Consider the following 17,841-nt stretch of genomic DNA (forward strand, 5'->3'; position numbering starts at 1 on the left):
CCCCTGGAGCCTCTAGGAACCAAAGGAGCTACGAACATTTAAAAATAGGAAAAACTGGGGGCACCTGTGTGGCTCAGTGGTTGTGCACCTGCCTTCAGCTCAGGGTGTGATCCCAGGGTCCTGGGATCGAGGCCCACATCGGGCTCCCTGCAGGGAGCCTGCTTCTCCCTCTGCCTGTGTCTCTGCCTCCTCCGTGTGTCTCTCATGAATAAAAAAAAAATCTTAAAAAAAAAAAAAAAAAAAGGAAAACCCAGGAATAATGAACGAAGTTCAGGATACAGTATTTATACATTTCTGTTTTGAAGAAAAAGGACTGTGCAAAAATATGAGAATAAAAATATGTAATATACAGATTTCATTCTCTTCTTTAAATATGCAAAGACCTCTGTTTTAAGCAGCCACAAAGCTAATAGTGCAGTGTTATTTCAAGTTTATCTTTTCCTCCTGTGGCAGTAACACCTGGATATATTCATTCCTAGGTAGCCTGGAGCCAACGGGGGCTGGGGGTGCTTGTCAGCCTGTTCTACAGTCTCCAAAGAAAGCAGAAATGTTGAAAAAAGGCAGTTGTAACTTGGAGCAAAAATCGACCTAATTATTTGTGATTATATGTCATGTTTTTAAAGGCGAGCCCTTCAATACGCCAATTGTGCGATTTTTTTTTTACAGAGCAAATTGCATTGTTCTTGCAACATTTCTTCATTTCTAGCTACAAACCAACATTCTTTCCTTCCTGTTTAAATTATATTAATCAAAATAAAAGAGCAGCCAGACATTTGGTTTGTCCCTCAATGCCTTTTATGACTCTTTACAAAGTAAAATAATCTTAGAAAGTTTTTGATCTTTTCCTCCTTAAAAGCACACTCAATGACCCTTCCCACCAAATACAGAAAATATCATAAAGAAGGAATACTGATTTTTATTGAATCTACTATGTGCAAGGCTTCCCATCTGCTGGCTGATTTTAAAATAATTTTATTTATTTATTCATGAGAGACACAGAGAGAGAGGCAGAGACATAGGCAGAGGGAGAAGCAGGCTCCCTGTGGGGAACCCGATGAGGGACTTGATCCCGGGATCACCCCCTGAGCCGAAGGCAGACTCTCAACCTCTAAGCCACCCAGGTGCCCCTGCTGGCTGATTTAATCTTTAAAACAACATCATGAGATAGGTTTCAGTGCCCCCATCTCATTGTGGGTAAGGAAACAGAGGCACTGTGAGGTGAAGCACTTTACTGTGGGTTTGAGTCAGAGGGCTGACTGGCATTCTGTCTAAGTATGTTTGTCTTCTGAGTTCACAGTGGTAGCAGCACTGTAACTGAGAGCATGGACTAGAGCCAGGAGCCTGCTGCACTCCACGCCTGCTGCTGACCAGCTCTGTTAACTTGGAGCCAAGTGTGGAATCTAAGACTCAATTCTCATGTGTGTAAAAGAGGCATCAGTATAATAATATCTCCCCTTAGGGTAGGTTCTTACAATGCTTCCTTCATGGCCAGGTGGGCTTGCTTCATCCCTGAGCCTGGCTCAGGCCCCTTTCCTGGCCTCTGCTTGCTCCTGGAGGACCCCAGAACTTCCCACAGCAGACCCACATCCCACCTGATTTCCAGTAAGTGTTCCTTGATGGGCTCTCTCTCACCCTTCTTCCTTCTCAACACTCTCAGTGTGTCTACTAGGAAGAAAGGAGACAGAAAAAGGAACGAGAGTAAATAGAGAACACGTAATTGGCCACAGCAGCTCTGGCTTCTAGGAGAGACACACAGTTTCTTTTTGGAATCATCTTTTATGTAGCAAAACACAGGGATGCAGCATTGAATCGCTGAAAAGCTAGCCCCAGGCAAACAGAACCAAGTTGTTCTGCACACATAAAGTGAGAATGTTAGTTTTTGCAGGATTAGCTATATGAAGGAAGGAAGGGTCTGGGAGGGAGAGGGGAGCCCAGAAAGATGAGGCAATGGGCTTAGTGGGGAGTGGAGGGATGATGCTGTAACCATGACTGAGAGATTTGTTTCAAAACAAGAGTCTAATATCCACTTTTGGGCATAGTCTGAAGATTAACCCACAAACCTCCCCAAACCCTCAAACTTCACTCCAGACAAGCCCCCAAAGTCTGTCACCTGCAGCCCAATGGTGAAGACATCCAAGCAGTGCCCAGTGTGAGGTGGAGTGATAGGTATGGAATAAGAATGTGAGATGTGAGAGAGCATCCATAAACCAAACTAGATCAGTAGATGCTGCAGCTCTGGAGTAAGGGGGGATGATGATGATAAGTGTGAAACCCCACTGAAGTCTCTGGAGAGACAGTGAAAGGTGACATAGAGATGGTGAGAGTCAGGCTAAATTAAATCAGGTCTAAAGGATAGAGTTCCCCCACTGATGTATAGAGTACAGCAAATGCAGGGTATTTCATGATGAACCAGACAGAATTATCAAATTATGAGCAGAGTCTATTATTTTTCTACAGGATAGGCTAAATTTGTGTGTGCCTTCCAAGATGAAGGTTTACTGTGATTGTCCATGACCCCCAAGGGTTAGAGGATCAGTAGAAATGAGACATTAAGATATTTAACCCAATACAATCCAACTGAGCAGGCAGTGAAGTGAACATGGCTTCTTGGTGTCCTTGGTTGGTAGGTGATGAGGCCACTGTCAGGGGGAGGAATCATCAGGTCAGAGTTCCTGAGATTCCAGCTTTTTTGGCCCTCCAAGCCCAGAGGCCTACGTCATCAGCACCTCAACCAATGAACCTGCTGGTAAGTACTGTGTCATCTTGACCAGTTTCCAAAAGCTGAGTTTCTGCAAAGAGCTCTTCCATATTGAAATGTTCAGTTTAATAGCTTCAAGTTTCAACTCTGAATGGTAATTGTAGTAAAGTATTTGTGAGAACATTTTCTTGGAAAATACGTCACTAAATTTTGTAAATGGTATTTTCCATAGTAGGTTCACCTGCCAATACTAGGAGGATCCACTCACTGACAGTGATTTCACTGGACCAATTCACATGAACTTCTCTGGTGTAAAGACCTGGGGAAGAATCTTTTAGAATTAGCATTCCTCTAAAGGTATTTCCCCTTTGTAAAAAAAAAAGCTGTGTGAGCAAAATACAACAACACTAACAAAGCAACTTTAAAATCAGGGCAAGGTTGTGATAGTGGCATGGTTTTCTGGGATCTTCAAACACAAGCAGAGTAACTAAGATAGAAGAAGAGAAATAGTATATAAAGTGAAAACATAAAAAGAAAATCATAGAAGAAAAAGATCTAAAGGATTCAAGCAATAGCAATGGATACAGAGGAGAGGTAAAGATGATCCAACATATGCATAATAGCACCCTCAACAAGAAGAAAGTAAAAGTAAGGCAGTAGAGAGGAACAAATAAAAACAACTATTAAAGAAAAACTTTCCTGAAAACATATACACACACTAACTTGAACCTGTCTGTTTAAAGGGAACATGCTGGGATCCCTGGGTGGCGCAGCGGTTTGGCGCCTGCCCTTGGCCCAGGGCGCAATCTTGGAGACCCGGGATCGAATCCCACGTCGGGCTCCCGGTGCATGGAGCCTGCTTCTCCCTCTGCCTGTGTCTCTGCCTCTCTCTCTCTCTCTCTCTCTGACTATCATAAATAAATAAAAAATTTAAAAAAAAAATAAAGGGAACATTCTGTGTCTGGACCAGAATAGTCAACTGCAAGACACAGTCTATTAAAGTTATTAGACTTCATAAAATAGAAATCCTTTTGGCATAAGGTAAAACCGCCAAGTAACTTGCAAGGTAATACATCTTCACAGAACACTGTAAGGTTAAAACACAATGGAAAAGATGAAATAACATAATACAGATACCCAAGAAAGGAAATGTGAGCCATTTTTTTTTTAATTTAGCCAAAGTGACCATCAAGTATAAAGACTACAAACCATGGTGAAGTTGAGGTAATCAGGGAATAATGCTCCTGTGGGCCCTTCCTGAGTAATGTACTAACCAATATGCTTCAGACAATCAAGAAAATCTGAGAGAAGCTTTTCCTAAGAACAACTGATGAGCACTGAACATATTTAATGGTAGAATGAAGAGCAGTGGGCACAGTGTGAAAAATACTATGTATTTGTCACATCCTCTGATAACCAAGATGTAATTGAGCTATTGAAAATGGGCAGAGAAGTGAAATATTATATAGAAAGTAAGTTTGCTGGTTGCCTTAAAGGTTTCATTTAGCACTGAATAGATAGCACATTAAATACTTCGGGGAGAAGGAAGAGAGGGGAAAGAAGAGGTTACTAATTTCAATATTGTTCATAGTAAGTGATTAAAAAATGGTCTGCACCATCCCACATGGTAGCCACCAGCCATGTATGGCTATTTAAACTTAAGTTAATTGACTTAATTTTGAATTCAGTTTCTCAATTAGATTAGCCACCATTCACATTTCATTTCATATGCATTCAGTAGCTTCCACACTGGAGAACACAAATAAAGAACATTTTCATCATTATAGGAAGTTCTTAGGACAGTGTTACAACCAACAGTATTTTTTTAAAAATCTAGAATGCTTCAGGAATTTTCAGGTTATCCTTGTGCAGGGGCCATTCTAATTTTCCCTATAATGTTCCAATTTTAGTATATGTGCTGCTGAAGTGAGCACAACCAATAGCATTTTTAAAAGGAGTAAGGATACCACCCTGAGATATTAGTATAAACATAACCATAGCCATGGAAACAAAACATCCAATCTATGGTATTTGATTACAGCAGCCTGAGCAGATTAGAGATAGGAATTTTCTACACACTGGCCTACAGATTCAACACAATCTCTTCTCAAATCTCCCTGACTTCGTTGTAGAAACTGATAAGCTGATTTTGAAATTCATATGGAAATTCAAGGGACCCAGAATAATGAAAATAATCTTGAAAAAGAACAAGATTGGAACACTCACACTTCTCAATTTCAAAACTTATCACAAAGACATAGTAATCAAGACAGTGTAGTACTGACATAAGGATGGATGTGTCTATATCAACAGAAGAGAACTGAGAATCCAAACATTAACCCTTACTTTTACAGTCAATCAATTTTTGACAAGAGTGCCAAGACAATTCAATGGGGGGGGGGGGGATAGTCTTTTCAACAAATGACACTGAGGCAACTTACTATATGCAAGGATCTCTACCTCATACCATACATAAAAGTCAACCCAAAATGGACTACAGACTTTAATGTAAGAATTTAAACCATAAAACTCTTAGAAGAAAATGTAGAGCAAACCTTCATGACTTGGGTCAGGCAAAGTTTTCTTAGATACACTATTAAAGACAAGTGATAAAAGAAAAAGTAAATTAGAATTCATCAAAATTAAGAAGTTTTGTGTTTAAAGGACACCATCAAACAAAAGAGAAGACAACACATAGATTAGGAGAAAATATTTGTAAATTACTTTTGATAAGGGAGTTGAATCCAAATATATAAAGAACTCTTATAATTCAGTAATAAAAAGAGAAAATAATCCCATTTTAAAAAAATGAGCAATATATCAATCACAGAGATGTAATGTACAGCATGGTGGCTATAGTTAGTAATACTGTATTGCATATTTAAAAGTTGCTAACAAAGTAATATTAAAAGTTCTCATAAGAAAAAATTTCATAACTGTTTATGGTAATGGGTGGTAACTAGACTTATTGTGGTGATCATCTGGCAATATGTACAAATATTTGATCATTATGTCATATACCTGAAATACGTTATACATTGATTATACCTTCCTAACTCTGGGAAACGAACTAGGGGTGGTGGAAGGGGAGGTGGGCGGGGGGTGGGGGTGACTGGGTGGCGGGCACTGAGGTGGGCACTTGATGGGATGAGCACTGGGTGTTATTCTGTATGTTGACAAATTGAACACCAATAAAAAATAAATTTATTAAAAAAAAACAGGCAATTCATCTTAATAGGCATTTCTCCAAAGAAGATACACAAATGGCCAAAAAATCACATGAAAATGTATAGATATCATTAGCTATCAGGGACATTCAGATCAACACCACAATTCGATACCATTTTACACTGACTATATGGCTAGAATCAGAGAGCCACATAATAAGTGTTGACAAGGATGTGGAGTTATTTGAATGCTCACATACTGCTAGTGGGAATGTGCAGCCACTTTGGAAAACAATCTGGTAATTCCTCACGAAGTCAAAAACAAGTTACCATATGACCCAATAATTCCACTCCCAAGTATATAACCAAGAGAAAAAAAAACATATGTCCATGGGCCACCTAGGTAGCTCAGGGTCCTGGGGTTGAACCCTGAGTTGGGCTCCCTGCTCAGTGAGGAATCTGCTTCTCCATCCCTCCTCGGGTTCTCTCTCTCAAATAAATAAAATCCTTTAAAAAAATCAACAGCAAAAAATATGTCCACACAAAAACTTACACGTGAATGTTTGCAGCAGTATTATTTATAATAGTAAAAGTGGAAATAACTCAAATGTCCATTAATTTATAAAATGTGGAATATTCATATGATGGAATATTATTTGATCATAAAAAGGAATGAAATACTGATACATGCTATAACACGTATGAACTTTGAAAATATGCTAAAGAATCCAGTCACAGAAGACCATATTATAGGATTCCATTTAGATGAAATATCTAGAATAAGCAAATCTATAGAGGTAAAAAGGAGACTAGTGATCGTCTGGTGCTGAGAAATTTGGTGGTATTATGGAGTAACTGCTAGTGATTACATGGTTTTTGTTTGTTTGTTTGTTTGTTTGTTTGTTTTTTGAGGTAATGAAAATGTTCTAAAATTGATCATGGTAATGGTGGTACAACTCTGTAAATATGCAAAAAACAACTGAATTGCACACTTTAAATATGTGAATTGTATGGTATGTCAATTATATTTAAATAAAACTCCTAGGGCAGCCAGGGTGGCTCAGCGGTTTAGCACTGCCTTCAGCCCAGGGCGTGATCCTGGAGACCCGGGATCGAGTCCCACGTCAGGATCCCTGATGGAGCCTGCTTCTCTCTCTGCCTGTGTCTCTGCCTCTCTCTCTCTCTCTCACTCTCTCTCTTTCTTTCTCTCATGAATAAATAAATAAAATCTTTAAAATAAATAAATAAATAAATAAATAAATAAATAAATAAACTCATATATCTATATACAAATTTAACAAAGGAAATAAACACTCAATTAAAATAGCTAGAAAAAGAGAAAAGGAAAATGAGAGTATATAAACAAAGAAGGAAAGATAGAAACAGATGTCAATGAGCTAGAAAAACAAAAAACAAAACAAAAAAATAGCATAAATGAATCAGAAAGTTGGGTCTTTGGGAAATAAAGTAGACAAACTTAATTTTATGAAGTGGGATGAAACACAAAAAAGACAAAATAGGAAATGACAGGGGGTAATAATCACCCAGAGAATATTAAAACTTAAAAGACTATTGTGAATAACTATAAAAAGAAAATATAAAACCTAGATGAAACTGATGCTTTCCTAGGAAAATTGATTTAACTTAAATTGACCCCAGTAGAGAGAGAAAACTTAAACAGATCGATTTTTACAGAAATAGAAAATTCTACAAATGCTCTTTCTAAAAAGGGACCAGGCTTGAATGGATTCATAAAGGAATTCTATCAAGCTTAAAAAAAATTCTAATGTAACCTGCACTCTTACAGGATACAACACAAGAAGTCTTGAAATTATTGTTATAAAGTGAATATAACTTTGATGCTAAAACTTGACAAAAACTGAAGGGGGGGATCCAGACCACTTCCACTATGGTGCAAAAATGTTAAGTAAAGGGGTGCCTGGGTGGTTCAGTGGTTGAGCATCTGCATTTGGCTCAGGTCACAATCCCAGGGTCCTGGGATCGAGTCCAGCATTGGGGTCCCTGCAGGGAGCCTGCTTCTCTCTCTGCCTATCTCTACCTCTCTCTGTGTGTCTCTTATGAATAAAATCTTTTAAATAAAATATCAGCAAAGAGATTCACCATCAACACATTATATATCATGACCAACTGGTCTGGCATTCCAGGAATGCAAGAAACAGTCAATAACCTAATATTAATATGGTATTATGGGACGCCTGGGTGGCTCAGTGGTTGAGCATCTGCCTTCAGCTCAGGGCATGATCCCACGATCCTGGGATTGAGTCCCACATCAGGCCCCCTGCATGGAGCCTGCTTCTCCCTCTGCCTATGTCTCTGCCTGCCTCTTTCTCTGTCTCTCATGAATAAATAAAATCTTTAAAAAAATATATGGTATTATTAGAGTTCAAGGCAATATCATATGATCATCTCCTTATGTGGTCTATGTATACAATGGAATATTCCTCAGCCATTAGAAACAACAAATACCCACCATTTGCTTCGACGTGGAGGGAACTGGAGGGTATTATGCTGAGTGAAGTAAGTCAATTGGAGAAGGACATTCTATGGTCTCATTCATTTGGGAAATATAAAAAATAGTGAAAGGGAATAAGGGGAAAGGAGAAAAAATGAGTGCGAAATATCAGAAATGGAGACAGAACATGAGAGATTCCTAACTCTGTTATTCTATATGTTGGCAAATTGAACACCAATAAAAAATTAAAAAAAAGAAAAGAAAAAGGCATGCAACAAAACCCAATACCCATTCACGTTAAACTTCTAAAAAAAGGAATTGAAAGATGCTTCTTTAATGTGATAAAATACAAATATTTAAGCTCCAAAGCCAGGATTATACTTAATGGGGAAACTCTAGAGGCTCTCCGGTTAAATTTAAGAAAATGAAAGAATGCCTAATACCTCCACTACTTACCAGAGTGCTGGAGGTATCAGACAAGCGAAAGGAGTTACAACCACATAATTAGAGAAGAAGAGGTAATAATCTATTTGCAGATACATCATTATACATCTGGAATACCCAAAGAGTAAATTAAAACTACTATAAACAATGAGATAATTTAGTAATAACAGACTATGAAATTGACATATTGGAAACAATAGGGATTTTATACGCACATAGGTACCACCCTCCAGGCAACGTCCTGTTAAAGATGACAAAAGGAAAGACAGCATTGCAATAACAAAAATAAATAAAATGCCTGAGAATAGTTTCGACAAGAATGTGCCAAACCTTTATGATTAAAACTATAAATTCCTGAAACGTACAATGTAGACTTAAATAAAAACCAAGGCACAGATGACAAGAGACCTGAGACACATCAACCACATGCCGTCTGTGCCTTGGTTTAGACCAACCGTGGAAAGACATTTGAGACCAGTGAGGACATCTGAAAACAGACTGGCTGTCAGAGGGTATTAAGGCACAGAGGGGGGCACTTGGCCGGATGAGCACTGGGTGTTATGCTATATTTTGGCAAATTGCACTCCAATAAAAATTTTTTAAAAAAAAATAGGAAAAAAAAGGAATCAGTGAATTTTGCTAGGTGTGATAATGGTACGGTGGTTATCAGGAATAAAAGTCTTATATGTAAAGATACATAATAAAAGGCTTGTGGGCAAAATTATTAAATATTTAAAATACTTGGCACGGGATGCCTGGGTGGTTCAGTGATGGCGTATCTGTCACTGACTCAGGTCATGATCCCGGGGTCCTGGGATCGAGCCTTGCATCGGGCTCCCCTGCAGGGAGCCTGCTTCTTCCTCCATGTCTCTGCCTCTCTCTCTCTGCGTCTCTCATGAATAAACAAAATCTTTTTTAAAAAGTTGAAATTTAAATTAATAAAATAAAATACTTTGGCAAAACAAAAAGAAAGTGGACCCCCGTTTTGTGTGTGGGAGGAGGAAGGAAGCAGGATCGGCATGGTATTGAAAACCACAGGAGCAGCTGCATCTGATGCCCACGCACCGCAGGTTTGCAACCCAGTTCATCTCTGTTAACTTCAGGAATGTTCTTTGCACCCCCTGCCCCCCATTCTGCCTCATTGGTTTGTCCCTTTCTGCGGAGCTCTTCATTCTGTGCATACACCCAGGCTCGATACCCACTTTGCCCCCCAATACCCTGGAAGCCAGGCTTCTCTGAGCCCCTCGATGAAGTCCAGAGCCACGTCATCCCTCCTTGCCTCCCCTTCTCGCTCGTTCACCCCTGTCACGGCACTAAACTCCCTGATGTCACCATCAGTTTCTAGGGACCAGATCCCACTGTCACTTTTCTTTCCTCAGCCCCCAACAGTGTATTCCATGGTCTCCATCTCTCTCTCTCTCTCTCTCTCTCTCTGTTTTTTAAAGGTTTATCTATTCATGAGAGACACACACACACAGAGGCAGAGACACAGGCAGAGGGAGAAGCAGGCTCCATGCAGGGAGCCCGATGCTGGACTCGATCCCGGAACCCCAGGATCACGACCGGACCCAAAGGCAGATGCTCAACCAATGAACCACCCAGGTGTCCCTTATCTTTTTAGTCTTGACCTGTGTTCTGGATTCATGTTCAATCAACAGCCCATCAACACTCACAACTGGAGGAATCACAGGCCTCTCAAACTCGACACAGGCTGGAGCAGGGCTCTGGTACATTCCCCTTTGTCCAAGCCACATCCCCGCCTCAAGCGGGGACCCCACTCTCCACCTAACTGTCTCAGCCAACGCCCAAAGTCCCTCTTGCCATGGAAAACAGCAGATTCTTTGATGTATTTAGTGATTTCATTAGGGCCACTTATTCTTATAAAACAGCCTTTTAACGAGCAGGAATCCTTTGGCTGTTTCTAATTTCAAATTAAACCTGCACCACACGCATCATTTCCTTACCCTGGGACTCTCTTCCCTGGTTTAAGAAGCTAGCTCCCTCTCATTCTCAAGGTCCTATCTTCGTAGGCCACCCCCACTTCTTCCCCATTGGACCTAACCCCATAAGATCACCCTGTTTGGTTTCCTCTGTAGGACTGTGCACATAAGCTTCTTGTTGGTCTTTTTTCCCCCCAAATGAAAGCTATGTGAGAGCAGGGCCTGTGCTGTGGTCACTGCTCTATCTGTGGCACCCAGCAGAGCTCCCAGTGTGGATCAGACATTTCCGAAACAAGCATTTGGAACAAGACCAGTCAGTCTGCTTGGGCTTCTAGAACAAAATACCAGAGACTGGATGGTTTAAACAACACACATTTATTTCTCAAGGTTCCAGAGGGTGCCAGCAGACTGGGCAGTTGGTGAGGACCTTCGAGAACTTTCTTCCTGGTCTATAGACAGCTGTTGGCTCCCTGTGTCCTCAACTTGGCCTTGCCTTGGGGCCTGTGCATGGAGAGCTGCTCTTTGTGTGTCTTCCTCTTCTCAGGGCACTAATCCTATCATGGGGTCCCACCCTCGTGACCTCAGCTAATCCTAACCATTTCCCAAAGGCCCCACCTGGGGCCTGGATGTTAGGGCATCAACACATGAATGAGGGGTGGGAGTGAGAGGGACACAGTCTGCCCAAACCTAGAACTTTCCTCTTCCTGGGCCAGTTCCTAAAATGAGGCAATTGGCTGATCTCCGATGTTTCTCCTGTTCTGACGTCCTGATGCTGTCCCTACCGAGAGGGGTCTGCCTACGGACAGCTCCCACACACCAGACTCTTACGCTGGCAAGCACCATGCAAGCCAATGGGTTTCCAATCACAAGAGGCACAAACCCTGTCACATGTGGTGTCCAACGTTCACCTGTCCTCGTAAGACCGGGATCAAGCAATATAAAATAGGAGAAGTGGTGCTTTCCTCCTATGATGCTCTTATTAGGTACCTAACAGTATACACATCATTACCCCCATACCTCTCCGTGACGAAGAAGCTACGGACTCTGGCCACACACAAGTGGGGAGGACCCATGCACCACACAGGATGGATTCCTTCTACTGGAAGCATCCCTCTGTGATACCTGAGGCCCTATTTACCCGGGGGGGGGGTGGGCAGCTAATCTTGTGATGGAAGCAGGCGGGGACAGGGCATGGGGTGGGCTGGGCTATAGGGAAGGGACTCCCTCCAGCTGAGGCCTGGGGAGCTGGGGACAGCTGAGGGTGGGAACAGGGACTCCTGGTGGCCCTGGAACTACACATGTCAGGACAGAGCCCATGGTTGCCAGAGCAGGGAGGGGGGGACCAGAGGGTGCGACCTTGAATGCAAGGAGCTGCTGGCAAAGACTTTCGACTTTCTGAGGTCACTTACTCCCTCCAAGAACACTGGGGTTTTGAGCTTTTGGATTATAGGAAAAAAAAAACAATCTAGCCTTATCACCAAAGTAAAAGAAACACAATAAATTCATGAGTATTCTTTCCCTTCCAAAATGTCTTCTCTGCCCCAGTGGCGCAGCGGTTTAGTGCTGCCTGCAGCCCAGGGCATGATCCTGGAGACCCGGGATCGAGTCCCACATCGGGCAGCGGTTTAGTGCTGCCTGCAGCCCAGGGCATGATCCTGGAGACCCGGGATCGAGTCCCACATCGGGCTCCCTGCATGGAGCCTGCTTCTCCTCTGCCTGTGTCTCTGCCTTTCGCTCTCGCTCTGTGTCTCTCATGAATAAATAAAATAAAATCTTTTTTAAAAAAAATGTCTTCTCTGGTGACCGACGGCCTGTCCCTGATTCTCTCCTCTGGCATCTAGGTCACGAATAGAAGCTGGTTGGGCACTGAGGTAGACAAACTGTTTTACATTTAATTAATCAACATTACAAAGTGTTCACACTACATACAACTTCGTGACATCCGGGTGTGTGGGCAGCATTTAAAAGCAGCCCTTGCACCCTCCGTCCATCCACAGATGGGTGACCGAGGGTGTCTGGTCTTGCCTGCTCAGCCCCCCACTCGGTTGTGAGCTGGGGACTGTGGACTAGCGGGCTTCCAGGTCCTGGGCACAGATCTGGGCTCCTCTCGGGCCTTCCTGTGACCTGCACCTGTGCCCACCTGCGCAGGGGGGGCTTTTGCAGGCAGGGGCCCGTGCAGACACGCCGCCTGTCAGAAAGCTGGTGCAGGGGTTGGAAGGCCAGGCCCAGGCTCAAGTGAGCGGGCCTGCACTCCCCTGCAGCCAGAGGCACAGGGAGCTGAGGGAACAGACTAAGAAGCAGCCACGGGTATGTGACAGGCGACACTAGTTACTGGGAGGGGCAGAATGGAGACAGAGGCCAAAAACCATCAGGGCGTGGGGAAAACCAGAGGCCAGGTGTCACTGGGGGATGCCGTACCAACCTCTCCAGTGCCAACCTGCCGGCGGGGGAGACTGGGGGGCTGCAGGTAGGTCCAGCAGGCCCTGGGTAGGGCTCATCCTCGGCCCCCCAATCCCTCCTGGACTGGGGAGTAGTGGAACACAACACACACGGCTGGTAAACGAAGGTGACCACAAGCACGAACATCCCCACTGCGGGCCAGCAGGACGTGGCCTCGGGGGGCGCAGGAGGAGACGGGAGCGCGGGACCTGGGCTAAGAGAAGACAGAGTCAAAGGCAAAGGGGAGGATGTGGCATGGGCGAGGGCCGGGGTGGAGGGTGGGTGCGAGCGGAGCTGCTGGGGGGAGTCTGGACAGGGAGCTTGGGGGTTGGCTTGGGCCCCCAGGGCTGAGCCCCTGCGTCTGAGCCGGGGCAGATGACCAAGAGAGCAGGCGGCCTGGTGTCAGCACACTGGGATTGGGAACCCGGCTCTGTGACCTGCCCCAGTTATGGTGCTTCCTTGAGGCTCGTTTTTGTAACCTTGGAAATCGAGTAATTCCCAGCTCAGTCGAGGTGATGATCAAGTGGGAGCACCCATAATGTGCGAGGCGCTGTACAGACGTGCACCCCTGCGGGGAAGGGGGCTGCGGACAACTGACTAGCCCCCAGGGTGGTAATGGGGAGAGCAGGGACCCTGAGACCCTCAGAGGACAGTTCCGTCGGGGTGGGAGTCAGCACTGCCTTCATGAGAGAAGGGTGGTCCTTCATCCCGACCTGGGCACTCTGGACCAACAGGCGCTGGGCCCTGAAGGTACTCACCTGGTCACTCGTCCTCCAGGTCTGGCAGCTGCTCCAGGAGCATGTCCTCCATGCCACTGAGCTGCACGGGAGAAGCGGGTGAGAGGCCCGGGCCCTAGGAAGTCTCCTTCCATCCTTCTATTCCTGCCTCCTGGGCCTTCCAGGAGCTTGGAGCAGCAGGCAGGAACCTGCCTGGGGGCAGGGGATTCGAGGAGCCCCTCCTCCCACCAGCCTTCACCCCCTGACTGCCCATCCGAGAGGCCTCCCTGTGGCTCAGACCTCAGAGGGTGGCCCAGTCAATGTCTTCTGATGTCTCCCCAGTCCAATCCTTGAAAAACCTGCAGTTGTAAACTCCTTCCACTTGTTTAGCTTTTGGTGAGAGATGGAGGGAATGGATTGACCTCAGAGGCCAGACATGGGGGCCAGGGGGGCGAGGAGGACAGGACAGGCCCACCCAAGATGACTCGACGGTGTCCGGGAGGAGGACACACTTGCCTCAATGTGGTACACTATGCGCCAGAAACTGGAGTCTGAGCCTCGGTATCTTCTTCCAGGGTAGAGCTGCCACATGGAAGGCAGCAGGCATGGGGCTAGCAGGCTGGGGCACGTGGCCTCCCCTAGGGGGACATCTTCCTGACGCATGAGTACCTGGAGGCTGCTCTCCGTCTGAAGGGAAGGGAAGACCAGGGCGTGCCTTCAGGGCCCAGGCTCCCCAGCACACAAATACCCAGGGTCCTTCCTGCCACCCTCACGGCCCAGCTGACATCTGAAATGCTGGCGATCACTTTTCCCAGCAACTTCACCCCTTGCGCCATGCATGCCCCTCTCAGGCATCGGGCCAGGCGGAGATGACCGGCACTCACATGAGTCTAGACACCCAGACGGGGCCACACCAGGCCCACGTCTTCCTGACAAACTGAACATTCGTCCCTGAGCTTCCTTAGCTGCAGTTTCTTTGATTCTTCTTTATTTTGTCACAGAGCCCAGCTCCTTTTATTTATTCATTAAAAAAAATTTTTTTTAAGTAATCTCTACACCCAACACGGGGCTTGAACCCACAACCCTGAGATCAGGATGAGATCAGGAGTCGCTTGCCCCACCGACTGAGCCAGCCAGGCGCCCACAAATGCCCCATTGAAACAAATTTCCCCAGCACCCACAGCACCCACAATCAGGTGAGAGACCACTTTTCCCCATCTCCACCAATGCCCCTCTACTGCAGTAAGCTAACCTGCCACCTCGTTGGTCATGTGCCCCACGATCAGCTCACAGCACAGCAGCCTGGGTGTGTGTCTAAAAACCATGTCACCTCCTGTTTGACACCCTCCAGTGGCTTCTCATTGTGGGCAGAAGAAACTGCAGCCTTTACCATGGTCCACAGACCCACTAATGTGGGCCCGTGCCTCCCTCATCTCTTCAGTCCTCCACCTCCCACCCTGTTCCTCCACCTCCCACAAAGGCCTTCTTGCTCTTTCCAGGACATGCCACATCCCCCGTAATCTCTTGCATCTGTGGTCCTCTGCCTGGAACATTCTCGCTGAGATCTACACGCAGCTCACACCCTTCCTTAGATAGGTTTCTGCACAACTGTTTATCTACAGGGACAAATTTCTGCAAAATCCAGCTCTATGAAATACACATGAGGCCCGCATATCTAAAAGTGAGACTTACAAAAGTTTCAAATAAAATGATTGGACAAAAGCATGACAAACAAATGCAAATTAATTCTATGACGGGGTCTTGCCTGTAGACCCCACGCCACTCGTTACTGCCTCTCATCCTTACACAGCTTACCACCAGCTTCAATTATTTTATTGTTCAGCTTGCCGAGTAGCAGGATTTTATCACATTCCCCACAAAACCTCATAGCCTGGAAAGCAGGCTGGGTCTATAAACTAGGCATTCGTGTCTGCTCAAGAACTACTTTTCCAAAGTGGAAATCATTTTTTGTTTTTTGTTTTTAATTTGTTTTTTGTTTTTTTTTTGTTTTTAATTTCCCATCTATGAAATAAATTAGAATCGTTAAATAATTCAGATCATCCTGCAAGATATCAGTGGAAATCACCATTCTTGCTGTGTTCGTTTATAGTTTTCTAGAGCCTCTAGACCACTTTTAGTCTGTACATTCATTTTTTTTCTTATTAGTTTTTTTTTAAATTTTTTAAAAAATTTATTTATGATAGTCACACAGATAGAGAGAGAGAGAGAGAGAGGCAGAGACACAGGCAGAGGGAGAAGCAGGCTCCATGCACTGGGAGCCTGACATGGGATTCAATCCCAGGTCTCCAGGATCGCGCCCTGGGCCAAAGGCAGGCGCTAAACCTCTGAGCCACCCAGGGGTCCCTTCTTATTGGTTTTAAGTCAATCTTTACATATTAAGGGCAGCCCCGGTGGCTCAGCGGTTTAGCACGGCCTGCAGCCCTGGGTGTGATCCTGGAAACCCTGGATCGAGTCCCACGTCGGGCTCCCTGCATGGAGCCTGCTTCTCCCTCTGCCTCTCTCTCTCTCTGTCTTTTGTGAATAAATAAATAAAATCTTAAAAAAAAACACAAAACTTTACATATTAAGAAAACAGGTCCTTTCAATCACATGGGCACAAAGCCTGCCCCACATTGGGCTAGGGGGTATGTTTCACGCAGGATCTATGATGACAATGCAAAACCCTCCGCTTTGTGGTCTTGGTGTCCTGTGCCCCAACCAGAGATTTTAAACGCCAAGAGACACGGTGGTGGGGACCTGGGATTCCAGGCCTCTCACGTCCTGCAGAGCTACCGTGATATTTTTTTACCTTTGTTCCTAATTCGGCTTCTGCACCGCCGCGTTCCGGGTGAAGCAGGCTCCGCTGCCCCCCCCCCCCACCCCCGGAGTCGGGGCAGGTGGTCCCACCCCGGATGCCCACGCCGCGCGCCCGGCCCGCCCCGGGCGGCTGTACCTCGATGGTTACGGGCAGCCAGGTGCGCTGGTTCTCGTCCACGTACACGGACGTCTCCCAGATCCACAGGTGGTCCGGGTGCAAGGCCGCGTGCGCCCTGAAGAACGGGAGCTCGCCCATGGCGCCCCGGGGCACGGGCGCGGGAGCCTCTGCAGCGCGGGAGCCTCTGCAGCGCGGCTGGGGCGCGCGGGGTCGCGGTGCGCGCGGGCGCCCCCGGGCGGCGGGGTGGGAGGGGCCGGGCGGGGGCGGGGCGGGGCGGGCCCCCGGGGCGGGCCTGGAGCTGGTCCTGCAGCGGGCGCCCTGGCCGGGCCTAGGCTCGCGGCTGTCCCCCCCTCCCCGCGCCCCGCTGCTGCTGGGGAGCCACCCCCTTGTCCGTGCCCAAGGCCTCTCCGCCCTCCGGGGCGCCCAGACCCCACTGTCCGAGCCCGCCACTGCGTGTGTGTGGCTGCTCAAGTCCCACTCGAGACCGGGACGCCAGGCCGCTGCTGGGAACTCACAGTCGATGCCAGGCAACCCAGAGCCGGGCCCCCCTGCACATCTTCCCGGGTCATGCGAGCCTGAACGAAGCCTGGACCCTCCCAGGCTCAAGCATCCCCTTCAGCCTCTGGATGGGGTGTCCGACTCGGTCCCCTTGGCCAAGTGCTACTCTTGAAGCCCCGACACCCCACTCACCCCCACCGCCCCTCCGCAAACACATTTTCCACGGCTTTGATGATGGTGTGGTCATCTAATAGCTATTGTGAAACACGGTGGTGAAGAAACATGGGTTTTTTTCCCCCTTTATAGGCTTTGAATTCATTGCTGAGCACATCCTTCAAAATGAATGCTTGAAAAGAATCCCTTCTCTCCACCCCAAGATCAATGGGATTGAAAAGTCCCTGGGTTGTATGATCAAACCGGCTCTCTGTGAATTACAGCAAACAAGGAAAACAATGTCACTTCAGTTTGCAGTACACCGCACGCCCATTAAGGCAATTAAGAAAATAAAGTACAATGAGAAACTTGTAAAGC

The 17,841-nt window shown here is 46.0% G+C and overlaps 1 protein-coding gene and 1 non-coding gene across 2 annotated transcripts; both read right to left on the minus strand.

Annotated features, from left to right (window-relative positions):
* Window positions 1-4,525: 4,525 nt before the first annotated feature.
* LOC112907380 (U6 spliceosomal RNA) lies at window positions 4,526-4,632 on the minus strand. Its single transcript, XR_003232767.2, has one exon. It is a non-coding gene; the product is annotated as a U6 spliceosomal RNA (small nuclear RNA).
* A 6,444-nt stretch (window positions 4,633-11,076) lies between these two features.
* On the minus strand, window positions 11,077-17,039 carry TCL1A (TCL1 family AKT coactivator A). Its single transcript, XM_072760457.1, has 4 exons — window positions 16,831-17,039; window positions 14,394-14,564; window positions 13,920-13,980; window positions 11,077-13,375 (listed from the first exon to the last, which is right to left on the minus strand). The coding sequence occupies exons 1-3, from the start codon at window positions 16,948-16,950 to the stop codon at window positions 13,924-13,926; spliced, it is 348 nt and encodes a 115-aa protein (XP_072616558.1). The 5' UTR covers window positions 16,951-17,039; the 3' UTR covers window positions 11,077-13,375; window positions 13,920-13,923.
* Between the last annotated feature and the right edge of the window lie 802 nt (window positions 17,040-17,841).

The sequence above is a fragment of the Vulpes vulpes genome, chromosome 6 (genome assembly GCF_048418805.1).
Source record: "Vulpes vulpes isolate BD-2025 chromosome 6, VulVul3, whole genome shotgun sequence".
Taxonomy (NCBI): domain Eukaryota; kingdom Metazoa; phylum Chordata; class Mammalia; order Carnivora; family Canidae; genus Vulpes; species Vulpes vulpes.